General features: G+C 45.7%; 2 protein-coding genes and 1 long non-coding RNA gene across 9 annotated transcripts; 2 read left to right on the forward strand and 1 right to left on the reverse strand.

The window, feature by feature from the left end:
- Nucleotides 1-1,305: 1,305 nt before the first annotated feature.
- On the forward strand, nt 1,306-6,711 carry ptger1b (prostaglandin E receptor 1b (subtype EP1)). 2 transcript variants are annotated; one of them, XM_048991140.1, is made up of 3 exons: nt 1,306-1,963; nt 3,239-4,131; nt 5,331-6,711. In XM_048991140.1, the coding sequence occupies exons 2-3, from the start codon at nt 3,307-3,309 to the stop codon at nt 5,679-5,681; spliced, it is 1,176 nt and encodes a 391-aa protein (XP_048847097.1). In that variant the 5' UTR covers nt 1,306-1,963; nt 3,239-3,306; the 3' UTR covers nt 5,682-6,711. The 2 variants fall into 2 exon arrangements, with proteins under 2 accessions (XP_048847097.1, XP_048847098.1); XM_048991141.1 differs by lacking the exon at nt 1,306-1,963 and having other exon boundaries at nt 1,983-4,131.
- LOC125717836 (uncharacterized) lies at nt 4,873-7,241 on the reverse strand. The gene is made up of 2 exons (XR_007384637.1): nt 6,680-7,241; nt 4,873-5,700 (listed from the first exon to the last, which is right to left on the reverse strand). It is a non-coding gene; the product is annotated as an uncharacterized LOC125717836 (long non-coding RNA).
- ilf3b (interleukin enhancer binding factor 3b) lies at nt 7,153-18,664 on the forward strand. 6 transcript variants are annotated; one of them, XM_048991136.1, is made up of 19 exons: nt 7,153-7,234; nt 8,393-8,518; nt 8,725-8,957; nt 9,829-10,012; nt 10,095-10,242; nt 11,639-11,730; nt 12,686-12,781; nt 12,996-13,107; nt 13,218-13,315; nt 13,399-13,510; nt 13,617-13,730; nt 13,865-14,070; nt 14,237-14,407; nt 14,624-14,761; nt 15,268-15,405; nt 15,494-15,623; nt 15,694-15,741; nt 17,393-17,770; nt 17,947-18,664. In XM_048991136.1, the coding sequence occupies exons 2-19, from the start codon at nt 8,516-8,518 to the stop codon at nt 18,063-18,065; spliced, it is 2,520 nt and encodes an 839-aa protein (XP_048847093.1). In that variant the 5' UTR covers nt 7,153-7,234; nt 8,393-8,515; the 3' UTR covers nt 18,066-18,664. The 6 variants fall into 6 exon arrangements, with proteins under 6 accessions (XP_048847093.1, XP_048847091.1, XP_048847092.1 ...); XM_048991134.1 differs by having other exon boundaries at nt 7,170-7,234; nt 8,450-8,518; XM_048991137.1 differs by lacking the exon at nt 7,153-7,234 and adding an exon at nt 7,304-7,443.
- The last annotated feature ends 362 nt before the right edge of the window (nt 18,665-19,026 follow it).

Consider the following 19,026-nt stretch of genomic DNA (forward strand, 5'->3'; position numbering starts at 1 on the left):
TGGAGGAGAGGAGTTCAGGCACAATGGTGTTGAACGCCGAACTAAAGTCCACAAACAGGATCCTGGCGTAAGTTCCCGGGCGGTCGAGATGTTGTAGGATGTAATGCAGCCCCATATTCACTACATCATCCACCGACCTGTTTGCCCGGTAGGCAAACTGCAGGGGGTCCAGCTGGTGTCCTGTAATGTCCTTCAGATGGGCTAACACCAGGCGTTCAAAGGATTTCATGACTACAGACGTCAAGGCAACAGGTCTGTAGTCATTCAATCCAGAGATGGTGGGTTTCTTGGGGACCGGAATAATGGTGGAGCGTTTGAAGCAGGTGGGAACTTCACACAATTCCAAGGATCTATTGAAGATGCGGGTGAAGATGGGAGCCAGCTGATCAGCACAGGCTTTGAGGCAGGAGGGGGAGACACCGTCTGGACCTGCGGCTTTCCTGGTCTTCTGTTTCTGGAACAGTCGGCTCACATCCTCTACGTGTATTCTGAGTTCCAGGGGGGAGGGTAGGGGGTTGAGAGGTGTGATGGGGGTCGTTGACTCTGGGGTGGGGTGAGTGAGGGGTGTGTATCTGTCCGTCTCAAACCTGCAGTAGAAGGTGTTCAGCTCGTCTGCCAGGTCTTTGTTTGCTGCAGCAGGGGGTGGGGGTCGTCTGTAGTTGGTGATGGTTCGCAGACCTCTCCACACTGACGCAGGGTCGTTGGCTGAGAACCGTTCCTTCAGCTTCTCAGAGTAGCTTCTTTGCGTGTTTCCACAAGCAGGTAACTACTAAAGAATTACTAAAGAATTCGACAAATTTAGGATCAAAAGCAGAGAAAATTAATTACCAACAAAGTCTATAGTTTTTTATTTAGTGGAAACTTTCAAAAAGCAATCTACAGAAAAGGGGGCGTCGAATAGAAGGTTGGGAAGTGCGGAAACGTTCAGTGCCCAAGCAAGCGGATTCCGTGTCTTTTGGTCAAGTTTCAGCTTTTGTTTTCGCGGACGCGCACTGTCTACCTCCAACCCTCGTGCAGTCTGTTCATGTAACCTCATCTGTATGGAGAAAATATGGAAAATGATTGTCCTAAGGGGTGGGTAAGAATGTCCATAGTTCCTGTCTAGCCCTTCATATCTTCTTATCAATCATCAAACTGACATTTAAACTAAGTGTGGATGCTGTCGAAAAGGTTGAAAATTAGATCGATTTGAAGAAATTCGCCCGTCTTCCCGGTATGATTTAAAGGAGAAATTCCGTTTTTTGGACACTCATCCTATGGTGTTTTTAATTTTCATTGTTTAAGTCCTCTCCAAAAAGACTGGTGGCCGATGTAGTTTGGCTTTAGCTTGCGCTTTTAGCGACAGAGGAAGAATAAAGCTGTTTTAAAATACATTTCTTAAAATATAACACCAAAATTAACGTAAAAACGAGGCAAGGATTTTTCAAATCTTTCAAACTTCATCCAAAATATTTAATTCAGTGTTCATAATAATTCAGTTATTTTGCGCTTAAATTTGTATACAGGCTACTCTGCCTATCTTAATAAGAATTTTTGATAACAAGCGCTTCCAGACTTGACTTATTGGTTTTGTAACAGCAGCTGTTTTGCGGTATAAATAAATCCGTAGGCGAGCAGAGGGACGGTATAAATGGGAAGCCAAGCGGATCTGGGAGATACTGGCGCTGTGTAGCAGATGTGACTCCTAGATTAACTGGCGAATGAGACCTGGCTAAATATTTGAGCGTGTTATTTTTATGGATGCTTTGAATGTTGCTACTTTTGTGTTGTACTTTTGAATAGAAAACCTATGGGTCACGACGTCGGACATTAGAGAATACAATTTCTCTCGTGTTACTTCTGGAGGATGTTAATTCGTTACACTGGTAACTTTTGAGCATTGAAGTGGAATTGGAAAGCGATCCTGCTTATGGAAACTTCCGTACTTATGGATAATCTGTACCTGCGTCCTCGACTACGAACGGTAATCTTTTCGATTTGGCATAAATAATAATAATAATAATATAATACCACAACCAATACTACTACTAATAATAATATTAATAATAATAAAACCATTGTTACATAATCGGAGCGTAAATAATCAGCGTCATTTAGAAGACAGCAAGTTGTAATCTTGAAATTGCTTTGTTCTAGTGATGACATGTAGCCTTGATTATTGATGTAATTTTTGTTGTTTAGTATATTCTGAAATAACTACTTTAAAAATATGAAACGATTAATAGAATAACTGTTGTTACATATGCAGTTGGTGACTCTGTTACTATAGCTAATTGTTTACCTTGTACCATAAATTTTATGTAGGATGTTTTATTTGTTTTACACCTTTTTTGAGAGTATATGTTCAGTATAGGACGTGGTTTCACTGGACTCAACCCGACCTGTAAGATCAATGCAAACACCACGAAGAAACCTTGTGAAAACTTATAATTTTCTAACCCTGCCACACTGTCAGAAAAAAGGGTCTGTCAATTGTACCCTTAGCTGTAGGTACTTGTACCTTTTAAGGTACATAAATGGAGTCTCATGAGCATTTCTGTACCATTGACGGTGCATTAATGCTGTTTGTACCTTTGGAATGTTCCTCAGAGTCCATTTCTGAACCTTAAAATGTATAATTACAAGGGTACAGCCCCAGTAACAATCAAAGGTACAAGTTTTTACCCTTTTTTGTGAGACTGAAGGTGGAGAATGCAGACTGACAACAGACCCTCACCAGATGAGAATAAAACCCTTTTGAGATTATTTTTGTCTGTTGGAAGTAGTCAGTAGAAATATCGTTGAGTAGTGATATGCTTTGGAATCAAACAGGACAAGTAACACGTTTTAATCAAGATTTTATATTTCTGCTGTGATAACGTACCCTATGAAATGCTTATGCACAAATATGCCCCTCAGAAAATTCAGAAAGGCCATTATTTTCGGCAGACACGCGTGAAAAACATGACAATGAGCCATGAAACAAGTGTAATAAAAATTATTGCTGGAAAAGAAAGAATCGTGTGCAGACATTCCAAGTCTTGGTACAGATAGATTAAGTGTGATGCACCATTATCAGAGATTAATAACATGTGTAGCCGACTTTGGACAAGGAGAGTAAATTGTGCTTTGTGGTGGAGAGCTAAGAATTACTGTGCAGCGTCTGTAATATGAAACAGCTGCAGAGAGTGAATGTAGCTGCTGTTTTTGTTGGATGTCTGGTCGTCTCCAGCTGAAACTCTCTGTCTGCCTCACTCAGCCCCCCCGCCTCCCCATGGCATTTCTCACCCCCACCGTCCGGCCACACTAGCCGCGCATCACTGAAACATGACGGGCCCTTCGCCCCCCATGCTGCTCTCTAACCGGAGTCGCGGGGGCCTCGCCGCAATGGCCGCCAAGCGGGACAACATGACGGGGGAGTGGTCCGACTTGGCTAAGAGGAGTCCCACGGTGGCGGGACTCTACATGACGCTCGGCATCCTCTCCAATGTCGTGGCACTGGTCATCCTGGTGAAGGCCTATTACCGGATGAACCGGCGTTCCAAGGCGACCTTCCTGCTGCTCGCCAGCTCCCTGGTGGCCACCGATTTGGCCGGCCACATCATCGCCGGTGCCCTGGTGCTGCGACTCTACCTGCTCGAGGCGGGACTCGACTCCCCGGATTCCACGTGCAGCTTCCTGGGTGTCTGCATGGTCTTTTTCGGCCTTTGCCCACTCTTCTTGGGCTGTTCCATGGCGGTGGAGAGGTGCCTGGGCGTGACGAGGCCGCTCCTGCACGCCTCGCTGGTCAGCACTGCACGCACTAAGCTCTGCCTCTCTGGCATCTTGCTGGCGGCGCTGTGTGTGGCCCTCATGCCCATCTTCAGTCTGGGTTCCTACACCTACCAGTACCCAGGAACCTGGTGCTTTATCAGTGTCTTGAACAACGTCGGACCCCAGGACCTGGCATTTGTCCTGCTCTTCTCTGGACTGGGCCTGGCGTCTCTGGCCGTGGCGTTTGTCTGCAATACCATCAGCGGGCTCACGCTGGTTTGGGCGAGGCTGCGCAGGAAACCCCGTGGCTGCCGCTCCACCAAGTCCCACGACATCGAGATGGTGGTGCAACTGGTGGGCATAATGGTCACGTCCTGCATCTGCTGGAGCCCCCTGCTGGTGAGTATGAGCATTACTAACCTCGCTGCATTCTTGTTCTTTGATAAGGATTTCTAACGATACTCTCAGAATTTCCATTCACTCTCAACTCATGTTGACTTCTAAGCAAAAAAGGAAGGAGTGATTCTTTCTGTTTATCATACGTGTTGCTCATTCTTCCTTGGAAGATACCATTAATCAACATATTCCAGTATCTCAAATATGGGTTTTGAAAAAACATATCGTCGCTGCCAATTTCCAGTTCGCTCTGGAGTTTCATGAACTTTTACAAGAAAACACATCATTTAGGAAAAGTGCCAACATATTTTCAAAATTATTTATTTTTGTTTATATAGTTGACTACCTCAATTCATACCTCAGCTTTTTGCTTTGGGGTGGAGATGTGATTTCACGGTAATTTGATCCCTTATCGCCAACCAAATGCTGGTGTAATTATTCGTCTGTCTGTGATTGGAAGGTCGCTGATTCAGATCTCATGACCAGCAGAGCGATGACACTACTGGGCTCTTGAGCAAGACCCTTAACCGCAATTTCTCCAGGGACTGTGTGACTCTGGTCTCACTTGTGCATTCTGACAGAACTAGCTATTCAGTTTTCCTCCTGGACAGAATAATGAATTACTAAGTTAGATTAATTAATTAGATTATACATTTCTGAAATGTTTTGGATGAGATACTCAGAGGAAACTGTTGCCCGTCAACTAAAATATTGACAAATGTTCTGTAATAAAGACCACAGGAATATTCAGCTATGAGGCCTTCATTCGACATCTGCCCTGTTTAACAATGTAGCATGACAATCCCAAAAGTTATGCTCTGGGTGTTTCTCTCTACACCAGTGAGATTCCTTCTTTTCTTCTATTTTCCTTGCAGCTTCAAAAATAATTACAATACAAGACTTTTGAAAATGGTAACATCCAAAAACTAAAGATTTCTCTGTTGAAATGTATCTGTCAAGAATCACCAAGTGAAGAAAGTTTTTAGAATTAAAATACATTTCTTGACAATTAATGAATATTCATAGAATATATCAGCAGCAGTAACATGTAGTATATATGACTGTGTCTGATTTTTAAATGACTGGATGTAGAGAAATTGTATAAAAACAAGCGATTATGTAACACGTACCGAAGGGAAAATATGACAGTGGAAAGTCAATGTTTGATATAAACGGGAGTAAATTCTGTCTCTGCTTCCCAGATTTTGGGCTTGATGTCAGCAATACGATCCCACAACGAGTCGCTGGGGGAGGACCTGGAGAAATACCGATATCTAATGATGAAGGGCGTGCACCTGGCCGCTTTGAACCAGATCCTGGACCCTTGGGTCTACATTCTCCTCCGTCGAGCCGTGCTGAGGAAGATCTGCCTGGTCACCAATCAGCCGGCAAACCTCAGGGAGAACGCCTCCCGTCGCTGGGAGGACAGCTCCTTTCGGGGTTTGGAGAAGTCCTCCTTAAAGCGGACCTGGGAGCAGCACGCAGCCCAGGGCTTCCGGGGGGGTCACCTCTCTGGCAGGGGTGGCAGGGACAGACATTTGCTTCATCCTTGAAGGATGTTGGCTTCCCACACTGTCAGGAAAAAGGATACAGCCCTGGCATAGTTTCGTACCCCAAGGTACAAACAACATTAATGTACCCTCAATGGTACAAAACAAAATCCTCAGAGTCTAATACTGTGCCTTAAATTAGACCAAAATGTACATTTACCTTACATTTTCATTTACATACAGTTAGGGTACAACTGGCAGACCCTTGAGGGTACAGCCCTAGTGACAAGTAATTGTACCCTGAAAAGTACAAATTGGCACTTTTTTTAGTGTAGGTATCAAAATACTGCCAACTGATCTTCTTGTTTGAAAGTTTCATTCTTAATGGGCCACGTTCCCAATGTAATGTTCTTATGTTGTTACCCATGTCAGTGTCCATCTCTTTTTCAATATATTCGATTTCTGTCTACTTTGTAGATTTATTTGAAGCCTGAATTCGCATATTTTTCTGTTATTGTGTCATATAAAGTTTCTGTTGTATAATTCCATGATAGCTGCTAGGGGAGGGGCTTAACAGTGCAGTGCCTGTTAAACGTAGCCTGCTTGGGGGATGTTTCTGACCCTACAAAGCTGATTGCGTCTCAATCACACACATTTTTCTGTCACTTCATGTATTTTTGAAAGCTGTGTATGTGTGAGTAGTTTTCTGTTTTTGTTTAAATATTACAAAGCTGGTGTTTGTAACTGTTCGATATATATGAACAAAGTGCTTTTACATTTTCTTGAAAATACTATGTATGCATATTTTTCCCAATTATCTGGGAAGCACAATAATTCTAATGCAAGAATAAAGCTGCTGAAAATAAGATAATTTAATTGTTGTTCTCAAGCCAAGCTTGGCACAACGCAGTGTTATCACAATCATGACCATTGCCTCTTCATCAGAGTTCAAGAATAACTTCAGCTCCCCTGCAGCAACAGCATTTATGATAATGAAAACTAAATTACACTCTAATAAGTCATTTCAGGCTGTCAGTGGCCGGAATGATTAATAAAACTACCTGCTTGACTTGTCGCTTGTCTCTCTCCAGGTTGTATAAACTGCCAATGCGATCAAGTTTCCAGTAAGAGTTTAGTTCTCATGCACTTCAGAGAGCTTAAGTGCGCCAAAATGTTTCCATGGAAACCAGAAATTCATAGCGAAATGTGTATTATGTCAACTACTATATTACTATTAAAATTGTATTAGTCACCAGACAGCTTTATAGCACCCCGTAGAACCTCACGATTTTCTGTTTTTCTTGCAGACCTCAGTATATGATCGCTGAAATGGTTTCCATATATGAACACAAAAATGTTTCCACTCTGGGAATGGAAATAACGGACCATAACTAATAAATATCCACTTCTAATTGCCGGTGTCTGTTTTGCCGTAAGGATCTCCTTGTAACAGAGTCTCCGATTGGACGAAACTGGTGAAAAGCCCAGTTCTACCAATCATTTGAGAGATTAGTTTTCTCAGCCCAGAGTTCCCGCCCACTGATGACGTCCTGTTAAAGTAGCGGATGTACATTTCTTACATGGTTGGGGGCCGAGAGACGGATTTCGCGTTAACAGTAAGGACGAATGTAACGTTTGTGCAACACTCTGCAAATGCATATAGCAATTAAGTTAAATATGCCAAGTCTCCACGCACTGAATGTTTGGGCGGCCATAATTCACAGCTAGTTGCGCAGTGGCACCCGCCCCGTAGCGCTTAGGTGCATCCTCCTTATTCAACTTCTTTGTTTGGGCTGCTGGATACGACGGCTTTGGGTTCACAAACGTACGTGGCTATCACGATATGTACTAATACAGGCCTAGTTAACGGACATTTACCGCGGGACCGCCTGCGTCAGTGTTTAGTATTTTGTTTTTTAGCAAAGTACGGTAAAATACCCACGTCGTTGCAGCTCTGTCATTAGCTTCAGGCGGCCGCCCGACGTTTGTTGCGTCGCTTTAGGGAATCGCTCGCCCGATTGCATGCGGTTTCTTGTACACTTTACTGCACATGCTACGCCGAGTTTACAGTGGAAGCTGCGCGTGTGTGGGTCTCGCAGGCCGGTATTTGCTGTACCTGCACCGCAGAAGCGACGGCAGTAAAATGGCGGCCTGGAGACCGACCCTGTTCGGTTTATGTTTTGGTCGGTGGGACTCCGAGGGTGGATTGATCCTGACGTGGAACACTATGATTAGTAAAATATCCAGGTAGTCATGCTGTAGATCTTCAGGCGATCTGTCAGATTCTGACTCTCGATGCTCTTGTTTTATGTGGCGAAATGCGTTTTAATGGAAGTCGATTTTGCGCTCCTCCCTTTATGAGTTTATTTAGCAGCAGTAGTTTGCTCAAGAGCTGCTGTCCAACAACTGTGATAATGGGGCGTCGGGTCAATGGTTAATTCAAACTTTCTTGTCCTGGTATCGTTAGTGTGAAGCAAACGCACATTCTTACAGCACTGCCGATGTCGCCATGTGTAGAACAACGCTGTTTGTTACAAGAATCTGAAATGCCGATCGCCTGCATGTACGATGGCCTGGGATCTACCAGAAGCATTTACAATAATAATAACTGATATTCATGTTTTGAGACAGGCGGCTCGTTTACATGATATACTACTGTTAAACGGCTGCAATCCTGAAACTGAAATCTTAAATTTCGGGTGTTGTGGCGCGTTTAATGTATCTGTCACGGTCAGTTACTGTATTTTCAAAGCTTGTTGTGTTTGTTGGGACAGTCTTTTATTTTCAGAAACTCTTAGCTTTTCTGCTTGAACGATTGTGTCCACTGCGAGGGGGCCTTGCCACACCGTCGTCATATAGCTGCCACCCGCGTGCCTCCAAGGACAGCCAGAACAACTATGGTATGCCATTTTTATTAGAATTTTTTTTACCTGTGTTGCATTACTGATGCTTGAGCTGCAAGCACCATATTTACTGTATGCCTATAATAAGTCCGTATGAGTTCAAGCTATGCATTCAGGCAAGCCATTAAATTCCTGTCTGATCCCTGTGGATTCTCCCATCTCCATCGGTTCCTTCTCCAATCCATCACCCGGCCCTCTGGCAGCCTCCACCCTTCCGCCAGCGCCCCATGCGCATCTTCGTGAATGACGACCGCCACGTGATGGCGAGGCACGCCTCAGTGTACCCCACACAGGAGGAGCTGGAGGCCGTACAGAACATGGTGTCTCACACTGAACGTGCCCTAAAGGCCGTCTCCGATTGGTTGGACGAGCAGGAGAAGTTAGCTGGCAAGTCCAACAGTGTGGTTCCTGAGGGGCCCGAGGATGACAAGGAAAGGTGAGGGGCTCCTCTCTTGCGCATGCCTGATGTTCGTGTAGCAGAATTTTTGTGACTTCATCGCTGCCCATTAAATCAAAATGTATCATGCTTTGTAATACTCCTTATACCATGTGGGCATGTGTGATCTTTACATTTTCCAGTAATCTCTGAATCAGTCCACAGAGCTTCTTGTCTACCATGAGTTTCATAAGAACATAAAAAATTTACAAACGAGAGGAGGCCATTCGGCCCATCAAGCTCGTTTAGGGAGAACTTAACTAATAGCTCAGAGTTGTTAAAATCTTATCTAGTTCTAATTTAAAGGAACCCAGGGTTTTAGCTTGCGCTACACTAGCAGGAAGACTATTCCATACTCCAACTACACACTGTGTAAAGAAGTGCTTCCTCAAATTTATTTAAAAATGTTCTCCCACTGATTTCCACTTATGGCCACGAGTTCTAGTATTTAAACTATTATTGAAGTAGCCATTTGGCTGAACAGCATCCAGACCTGTTAGAATCTTATATACCTGGATCATGTCCCTCCTTAATCTCCTTTTTGCGAGGCTGAACAGATTCAGCTCAGCTAACCTCTCCTTATAAGACAGTCTTGGTTTTCATTTCAGCACTTAACATATTAGTTGTAGTCGGACTTCAAGGAATAAATATGGTTTTAGTACCAGCCTGATGCTGCTGCCATTTTTTAGTTTGTTGCACTATAGTTGAGTAAAATGCACTATGTTTGAGATTTGAGATTAGACAATTGTTGCAAGATTGTATTTCAGAATTTTTTTAAAGGACGTGCCGATTGTGAAACTGAGTGGTTGCGTCAAACTTTAATATGCACGGCCCTCTGAGTGAGTGACCGCGCTGTATCCTTCCCCTTCAGCGGTGAGTCGAAGCCCTCGGAGCAGGCCACTCGATCCCTGCGGGGCGTGATGAGGGTGGGCTTGGTGGCCAAAGGTCTCCTGCTCAAGGGGGACCTGGACTTGGAGCTGGTTCTGCTCTGTAAGGACAAACCCACTATCTCTCTTCTCAAGAAAGTCGCGGAGAACCTCTCCGTGCAGTTGAAGGTATGGCCTCCGTCTGTGTGGAGAATTCTCCCTCGTGGCTGGGATGGGCGCTGATTTCCTCGCCCCCCCCCCTTCCCTACAGGTCATCACAGAGGAGACGTACGAGGTGATCCAGTGCATCCGTGAGGCTGCCATCGTGGTGAAGAGCACGAAGGAGCCGGCGCTGAGCCTCACTGTTCACCTGACCTCTCCGGTGGTGCGGGAGGAAGTGGAGAGGCAGGCTGGCGGAGGTACGCCTGGCCTTCAGCGAAACCACCTCCAGGGGCAGACCTGAGGTCACCGGAGACATTCCTATTGGGCCGTGAACAGTACCGGGTGGCACAGTACTGTTGTGTTGTAAGACCCAGTGCTGCTGCTCATAGCCAGCTGAGACTGTTGTGGGAGTCTGTTTCAGGAGTGTGCAGTTTCTGCAGGCCTGCAGCTCATAGTGAGAGCTTCTTAGGCTCAGAGTTTGGGTTGTCAGGTGTGGCTTGCTATTCTGACAGGTGTTAGACACGCAGTTTGTGCCACAGGCCCCCACAGGACCTGCACACCTCTGCTAACTCCACTCACGCTGGCTTTTTTTGGTGGCCCAGTACACAGGAAGGCTAAACGCGTCGTCCGTGTCCCCCCCCACCCCCTTTTTTTTTGGAGATGGGAGGAGTAGATGTTTTGAAGATCTCTTGAAGGCTTACTGAGATTTATTTTTTTTAACACAAGATGCCAAAAAAGATGAAACTTGCATGTGTTTCTATCCTGAAACTGTGTGCATGGTTTCCACTGCAGCAAAAGTAAAAATAAATAAATAAATAGTAATAAATGGACTGTTGACTTGTAGTGTAGTGTTATAGTTATGACCCAGAGGATTATGGGTAATGGTGTTTCTTCCACATAGTGTGGGGATTGTTCTAGATAAAGTTGAGGCAGCTTGATATTGAGTCAAATCGGCAGTTTAGCTTTCCTGACAGTGATGCTTTTTTTCTGAAAGCACCCATCCAACACGTCAGAGTTTTGCCGCAGCTTATTTCTGGCGTCTTCCCTCTAGAGGATAAAAGCTTAGACTTGCATAAACCCAGTGCCCCGATAAAGGCTTCGCATTTGGGACGGAGGCGATGTCGGTTTCGTTTTGCTGCAGTGTCGGGGATATATATTTTAACCTTTTCGTGCATCTTATTATGTGGCTGAAAACCTGATTCTCTCTGTCAAGCCTTCTAGTTTGTCGATTTTTTTAGGGACGCTGGACCTTTGACCAACTGGACGCTGTCTGTCTCGGAAGGGGTGTGGCAGTTCACCCAGAAGCGGGCGGGGCAAGGGGAGGGGCTCTTTCCCAGTCATGTACACATACACCCAGGTTTTGTTTTCAAAGTCTGGGCTGAAGAACCAAAACGCCCCTGATAGACGAAGTGTGCCGGCCCAGAGCTGATTGTACTAGGAGTGCTTACACACTGGGACTGAGCCGGAGGTCGAATATGATCCGGCAGATTAAGTGGGGTCTAAAATCCTTTCTTTTTGGGGAGTCGCCCCCCGCCCAGTCCTCCCCCCCCGCCCTGTGGTTCGGGAAGGCTGCCTGCTCCCCCCCCCCGCCCGTCTGACAGAACCCCCCCTTGGTCAAACTGTACCTTGTCTTCTTATTCCACCTGCCAATAGAAACGCTATCAGGCACTGCGCCCCCGGATGCTTTGGACAGGCAGAAATGCCTGACAGCCTTGGCGTCCCTCCGTCACGCCAAGTGGTTCCAGGTTTGCATCTTGTCTTATTTTGTCTTAAAAGAAAAAAAAAACGTAGTGTTTTATTTACCCATGCTGCTCTTCTGTTGCCCCCCCCCATGTTTGTGTGTCTCTTAAAATGTTTTCTTTGAACCCCACACCCCCCCATGCGGAATTATTTAAAAAATACAGTGGAGACGCATTAAAATGATTAATCATGTTTTAAATGTACGTATTTGACTGTGAAGTTTCGGTTTCCATTTCTGTGTTTTGTTTTTTTCCCCTGTTTTTCTTACTTACTTTTTCTTATCTTGCCCCCCCCCCCCCCCCCCCCCGCCAGATTTTTTTGCATCCATCATCGCGTTGCTCTGTTAGATCACTGGATTTTGATTTTGCAGTATTTTCTTTAACTCTTAAGCTGTTTGATTTGCAGGAAGGCTTATAACGTCCTATGATACAAAGCCTGTATCAGAGCAAACGTTTTAATCACGAAGGGTTTTATCACGACGCTGAAATGCTGTTAATCTTCTGCTGTGCAGTTGAGCCTCAGCCCGCATCCTTATGTTATGAATTAACCCCCCCGGCCCCTCATTTAAAAGCCTTTCTCTGTATGTATGTTCCGAACGTAAATGCCCAGCAAGCGTTCTCAGATAGGTTAGCTATGTAATAATCTGTGAACAATGCAGAATGTTAAGTGACTGTGGAGTGCAATGTGCTCTGTGTCATGTGACCCGCCGGCTCCCCGATACAGGTGGTATTGATAGGCATGATGGTAAATGGGAAGGTGGCGTCCATCTTCTCTAAGTGATCAGCACTGTTTGCTAGTTTATAGTAGTTAAAATTGTAGGTAATTATTGGAAATGGACGAATACAGAATCTTCCTCAAACTTGGCAGAATCAAGGTTCTTAGATCTGAAAGTTGCTGATGGCCTGTTTTAAGAGCCTTGATGTAAGACCCGCCCCCTCCCACCTCTGGTTGTGCCCCCAGGCCCGGGCCAATGGACTGAAGTCGTGCGTCATTGTTATCCGCATCCTGCGGGACCTGTGTTCCCGAGTCCCCACCTGGGCTCCGCTTAGGGGATGGGTCAGTATTTTCGGCTCCTGCATCCGCTACGCATTTCTGTAGCTACTGATTCTGGGGCTTTGGTTTAGTGCTGTGCGTCTCATCAACAGAATTCATACCAGCGTTGTTTGATCTCTTAAATGTTTAATGCTTCGGTTTTTTTAGACTGGAGTGATTGGCGTCGGAGGGCTATTTTATTAATTTTATTGATGAATATTCCATTGTCTCCTAAAAGCCACTGGAACTGCTTTGCGAGAAGGCGATTGGAACAGGCAACCGGCCAATGGGAGCTGGAGAGGCTCTCCGTAGGGTCCTGGAATGCCTGGCGTCCGGAATCCTCATGTCCGGTAAGGCTGACTCGTTCGGCATTCCCTGGGCTAGGCGGGAACCTAACTTCTTACAACGTGCCGGTATTGTTTTCCAGAAATCCCAAGTCAATCTCTCCTGGTGTCTTTAGATGGTCCTGGCATTTTGGATCCTTGCGAGAAGGAGGCGACCGACGCGATCTCTCATCTTGACCGGCAACAGCGGGAAGACATAACTCAGAGCGCGCAGGTTTGTGCACACAAACGCACCGACAGACATGCGCCGTTGAAGTCCGAAGGAATCCGAAGGTATCGCTGTGTTTATGTTCCCAGCATGCCTTGCGGCTTTCTGCGTTCGGTCAGCTCCATAAAGTCCTGGGAATGGATCTGCTGCCGTCCAAGATGCCACGCAAACCCAGGAACGACACGCCAATAGACTATACAGGTAGTGTCTGCATGTATAATGTGATAGATATATTTATATATATATATATATATAGCTGAGTTTGGCTGGACTCATGATTAGGGTTGTGCTGGCTTTTGTGCTGCAGTGCAAATCCCACCCAGCACCACCTATGCTGCTCCGGTGAAAAGACCTATCGAGGAAGAGCTGGGAGAGGATGATAAGAGTCCCAACAAGAAGAAGAAGAAGTTGCAGAAGAAGTGTATGTAGATGCTTCCTGTGAGATGTGGGGACTGAGGAAGCCATGGTGGTCTGCTAGCTATAAGCGTACCAGCTCATGCCATGCAAGCTCTTATTGTCCCCCCCCCCCCCCCCCCCATTTTCTGCTTCCCCCAGCTCCGGATGAGAAGGCCGAGCCCCCCCAGGCCATGAACGCGCTGATGCGACTGAACCAGCTGAAGCCAGGCCTGCAGTACAAGCTGGTGTCGCAGACTGGCCCCGTCCACGTGCCTGTGTTCACCATGGCGGTGGAGGTCGACGGGAAGTCGTACGAAGCATCGGGTCCGTCCAAGCGCACGGCCAAGCTGCACGTGGCCGTCAAGGTGAGGCGCTGTGGAGTAAGGTTTGCGCATGGAGGAGCACGGTCTTCAGGAGGTTGGGAATTTTAAAGCTGAATATATCTAAGTTGTAGGGTGATATCTGCAGGATCTATTAACTAGGTGCAGATTTGAAACTGAATGTGTTTTGGCCTCCTCCCTACCTGCTCAGGTTCTGCAGGACATGGGTCTGCCTACTGGGGTGGAAGTAAAGACCGCAGAGCCAGTGAAAGCTGAAGAGGGGGCTGGGGAGGGGGACACCAAGACCCCGACAGCGCCCAGCACTGCCACAGACGCGCCGGCCGCTCTGGCCCCAGTTGCTGTAGTAGCAGATGCCACTGAGGTAAGGAGACTCTTATAAAGTCTGTGGACAGAAAGTAAGGCTTCCCTGAGGCAATTAGCAAAGCTAATAAGCATCCAAGGTTAAGCCAATTTGTGTGTAATGATGCATGGTGGTAAAATTTGTACCGTCAGCCCGTCCGACGCTGAAAACATTCATCCTCGATATTCATGCCACCGCTGAGAGTATGCTAGAGATGATCGTTCACTCTACTTGCAGGGCGCACGACAACAGGGCCCCATCCTGACCAAACATGGCAAGAACCCCGTGATGGAGCTGAACGAGAAGCAGCGCGGCCTGAAGTATGAGCTCATTTCCGAGAGCGGGGGCAGTCATGACAAGCGGTTCGTCATGGAGGTGAGGCCTTGCGATGCCTTTGCGTGATCCAGACCAAGGTGCACCGGCTTTGGTTGGGTTGCTGTTTCTTGTGTAGTTCCTTGCCTTCAGAGATCCTTCGTTCTGCCAGCTGACAACGACATAGTTAAGGTTGCAATGAAAGTCTTGTACGTGAGTTTGAGGGCTAGTTATGGGTTTCTGGAATAAGCCATGAGAGTTTTTTTGAGCAGAATGGATCCATGCACAAGCTGCACTCGGATCTAATCAACTGACCGATACCATCATTGGAGTCGGAATCTTTGTCACGTGACCAAGGCTGGTGGGGAATTTGGCGGCGCAGCTTGCTACTGTTAGGGACACGATGACAGTCGACAACAATTAGGGTGCAATGCAAGTATAACATACAGAAAATGAGATTTTTTTTTACATGAGATACACAGTAGAGAGGAGCTTATGAAATGTATGTCATAAATATAGCAGTCGAATTCAAGCAGTTCAGTGTGATAAATGCACGTCGTTTCCTTCAGGTGGAGCTAGACGGGCAAAAGTTCCAGGGCACAGGCTCTAACAAGAAGGTGGCCAAGGCCTACGCTGCTCTGGCTGCCCTGGAGCAACTCTTTCCAGAAGGTTCCACCACGGATGCTGCTAAAAAGAAGAAACTCTTGGTAGCGTCTCCCTTAGTCTTTGTTCAGGAAGCTCTGGATCTGTGTGTACCATTGCTTATATGGGCCTTAACACTGTCATCGCCCACAGCAACATCCTGGGTTTGGAATGATGGGCGGAGCTCCAGTGGACCCTGGAGCCAATCCCAGAGGACGAGGAAGAGGTGGGCGTGGCCGAGGACGAGGCAGAGGATTCAACAACGGTGGAGGCTATAATCAAGGTAGGCCATATGACTAGCATGTCTTCTTCTGATGATCTTCAGGATCAAGACTTAAAAATATTTCTCTCAGGTGGTTATGGATCCTATGGATACGGGAACAGTCCAAACACTGCATACAGTGAGTATCGCTTATTTCTGTATAATATCACTTGAGTTTCTTTCACATCTATTGATCAAAGCCGACAACCATGTCACTTATAGGTAGACGTGAAGCTTCCTCTGCAGCAGTATTATAAATTAATACTGGACTGAATTTGGTAATCGCCAAGTTTTTATATAGTGTGATTTCAGAGGACTGGAGACTGGCTGTTCATTTTCGATGATGTTCTTGAATAGTGTATTTTGAAAATGTCCACACTATCTTTACATTTTGGATAAAAATTTCTCCGGACATCAGATATGAGCAGCTTCAGCATCGGTTTGTCCCGTTGGGGCTGTTGTGCGTCGGCTTTTGGGAAGATGTGCTCAAAATGCATTTTACATTTCTCTGCTTTGTTAAACCACAGGACACAATCTGTTACCTTACTCCGTATCTTTGTCTCCTTCCCCAAATCGGAAAATTACGCGCCAGCTTGTTCTGAGGACAGACCATCTTGAGGGTGACTGGGCAGAGAAATATAAAAACATGTTTTCAAAATTAGCTTTTCTTGCCTCTACTTTTGGCAAAAGGCAAACCCTAATATTTTCTTCCTTCTCTGCTCTGTCTCACTCTAGGTGACTTTGTCTCAGACTCCTTTGGGTACCACGATTTTGCGTCATAGAACGGCCGACCCTTTACAAATTGCGAAGGGACGATTTGTTTTTTTTTTTTTTTTTGCTTTTTACAAAAAACTGACTTCTTTTAAAAGTTGGTCTCCAAAAACATACTGCAAAGAGCCATGGACATTAATAGGCTGTGTTTGTCTCAGAGCTTCAATCTACACCTCTGTGAAGACCCCCCCCCCCACTCAAAACTGTTGCCAAATACCTACTCTTTCTTCAACCCACTGCTCCAGTCTTACCTGGACTTGTTAAACTAAAAGAATAAGGGTTGTGTAGCCCTGTGTGAAGATAAGAGATGGAGGGTTCTAGGACATTATTTTTTATGAACGATCCAATGGACATTTAGACTGTGACGTTTTCCAGCAACCAAATGGCTTTCATTAATATCTGCCGTACATCAGCGCTGTAGGAACTGCTGATGTGGTCCCAGTTCTACATCGTAATGAGTGATGCTGCTTCCTTGTGCATGATACTGTGATTTTTATTTAGATTCTGTTTGTGGAGGAGTCCATGCAACTTTTACAATAAATGGTTTGTGTTCCATGAGTGGGACATTGGAGTTATTTGTAATTTGCTTTATGACTAATGCTGTGTTCCATTTGAACTTGTAACTCGTAAAATTCCGAGTACCCAGTCAGAACTCTGAACTGGAATGCCTCCTGAAGTCGGAATTCTGACTCGTGAACTTGGAGGAATCGACACAATCCCAAAGCGCAGAATCCAAGATGGCGGCGCCCTTTATCGGCAGAAGTTAAAGCTGTAGTTTTGTGCTGCCTATTAGCACTTGCGTCTTATTTGTGGCTTATTAAATCGGTCGTACGCATTGTACTGTCCAAGCGGTGTGTGTGTGTGTGTGTGTGTGTGTGTGTGTGTGTGTGTGTGTGTGTGTGTGTGTGTGTGAGAAGAGACATCATTCCGAGTTCCGACCTGCGAGGTAAACAGTGCAGCATTAGTGCCTCAGGCACTGTAACACTACATCAGCTCTCAGTGTTGTTCCTTCCTTCTAGATAACTACCACAATAATGGTGGGGCAAACGGGGCCTCATCCTCAGGGGCAGGGGGCCCCACGGCCGGACCCCCCGGTGGGGGTCCTGGCCCATTCTACCAGAATGACGGAGGCTACACGGCTCCTCCCACAGCAGGAAAACCTCTGGGAAAGAAGCCGGCTGGACACCTCGGGGGAAAACCCCCCTTCGTTGGAGCTCCGAGCTACCAGGCCTCCCCCACCCCGGGGCCTGGCTCCTACGGGCAGTTTGGGCAAGGCTATGGGCAGCCCAAGAAGAACTTTGGCCAGAATCAAGGGGCCGGGGGCTACGGCAACTACAGCACTGCCTACCCCAGTCAGATGACAGGAGGTGGCGGGAACCAAGACTACAGCTATGAAGGTGAGAAGATTCATGGTTCAGAGAACGCTTCAATGCGACGGGAGCTAGCATCCTGTGAGTTATCAATGTGACACCAGATGTGAGTAATAATCCAGGTGAAATCCAGTATGTAGTGGTGAATTGTAATCAGATGCTTTAGAGAGATGCTTACTTTTGCTTCTTACTGGTCTCCACAGGTTACAGTAACCAGTCAAACTACGGCACACAAGAAGGCCACCAGGGGTACCCCGGGCCCTGCCATACCCCTGGCGGTTATGGGAGGGGCGAGCCCAGTATGAATTACCAGTACAGATAGGCTTGGCCTGCAGTTGCCAGCGACTCCATTTGCACACTCTTCAGCAGCCCTTGACGAGCCTTTTTTCTAAGCGCCTTCCCTGGGCTGTCCTGCAGTTTTTTGTTTTGTTTTTTTTATAAGACTATAGACTTCGGGTGTAGTGTTACGTTGATCCCTTATTTTTTTGCATTTTTACCATTGTATTTCTCCTGTTTTATCAACTGATCCTACCAAGTGCAGACGAGAAGATCAAAGTCAGATTGGGTTCATATATGAAACTGATCGATATTCTTGCAGTTTTATTGGATTAACGTGTCATTGTCTACACAATTTAGGCATTTCACAAGTTTTTAAGTGGACAACTAATTGGACTGACTGAAGATCTGGTGCCTAAAGACTACCGTCACTGCACAATGGCCTAATGACATTTCTTTGATATAGTAAACCTTTTGACGTTAATGTAGTGGCATTTTAGTCAAATTTTACTTCACAAGTGGCCCAAATTTCATTATTTCAAGTTGTGTTGTTGACCCTCCTGACACCTTTCTTTATTTTTAAACTAAGTATGTGTCATTTGTGGTTTGTACCAATAAAGGGTTATAATTTTGGATGACAATTTACATTTGCCTAACATTACATGTGTGGGTTTTTACAGTAGTTCTTAAAGAATTCCCTATTTAAGGACAATTAAACACAAATGGGATCAACTGTTTCTGTGAATGGTTATGAAGTTTCGTGTATTACAACTGAGTGCAATGGACACGGATATAGTTCATCTTTATTAGTTTTTCTTCCTATCTAAGTTGATGTTAAGCGGTTTTATAGTTAAAATTAGCCTTAAAAAAACTTAATAAAATCATCCTGCAGAATGTTGGAAAACTTCTGGTTCTTCCACAGTGAAAGTGTGCTTATGATACTGCCTGAGACTGCAGTAACCCATAACACCGCAGTCGAAAATAGTTTCAAGTTAAATGGAAACCAT

The sequence above is a fragment of the Brienomyrus brachyistius genome, chromosome 22, assembly GCF_023856365.1.
Source record: "Brienomyrus brachyistius isolate T26 chromosome 22, BBRACH_0.4, whole genome shotgun sequence".
NCBI lineage: Eukaryota > Metazoa > Chordata > Actinopteri > Osteoglossiformes > Mormyridae > Brienomyrus > Brienomyrus brachyistius.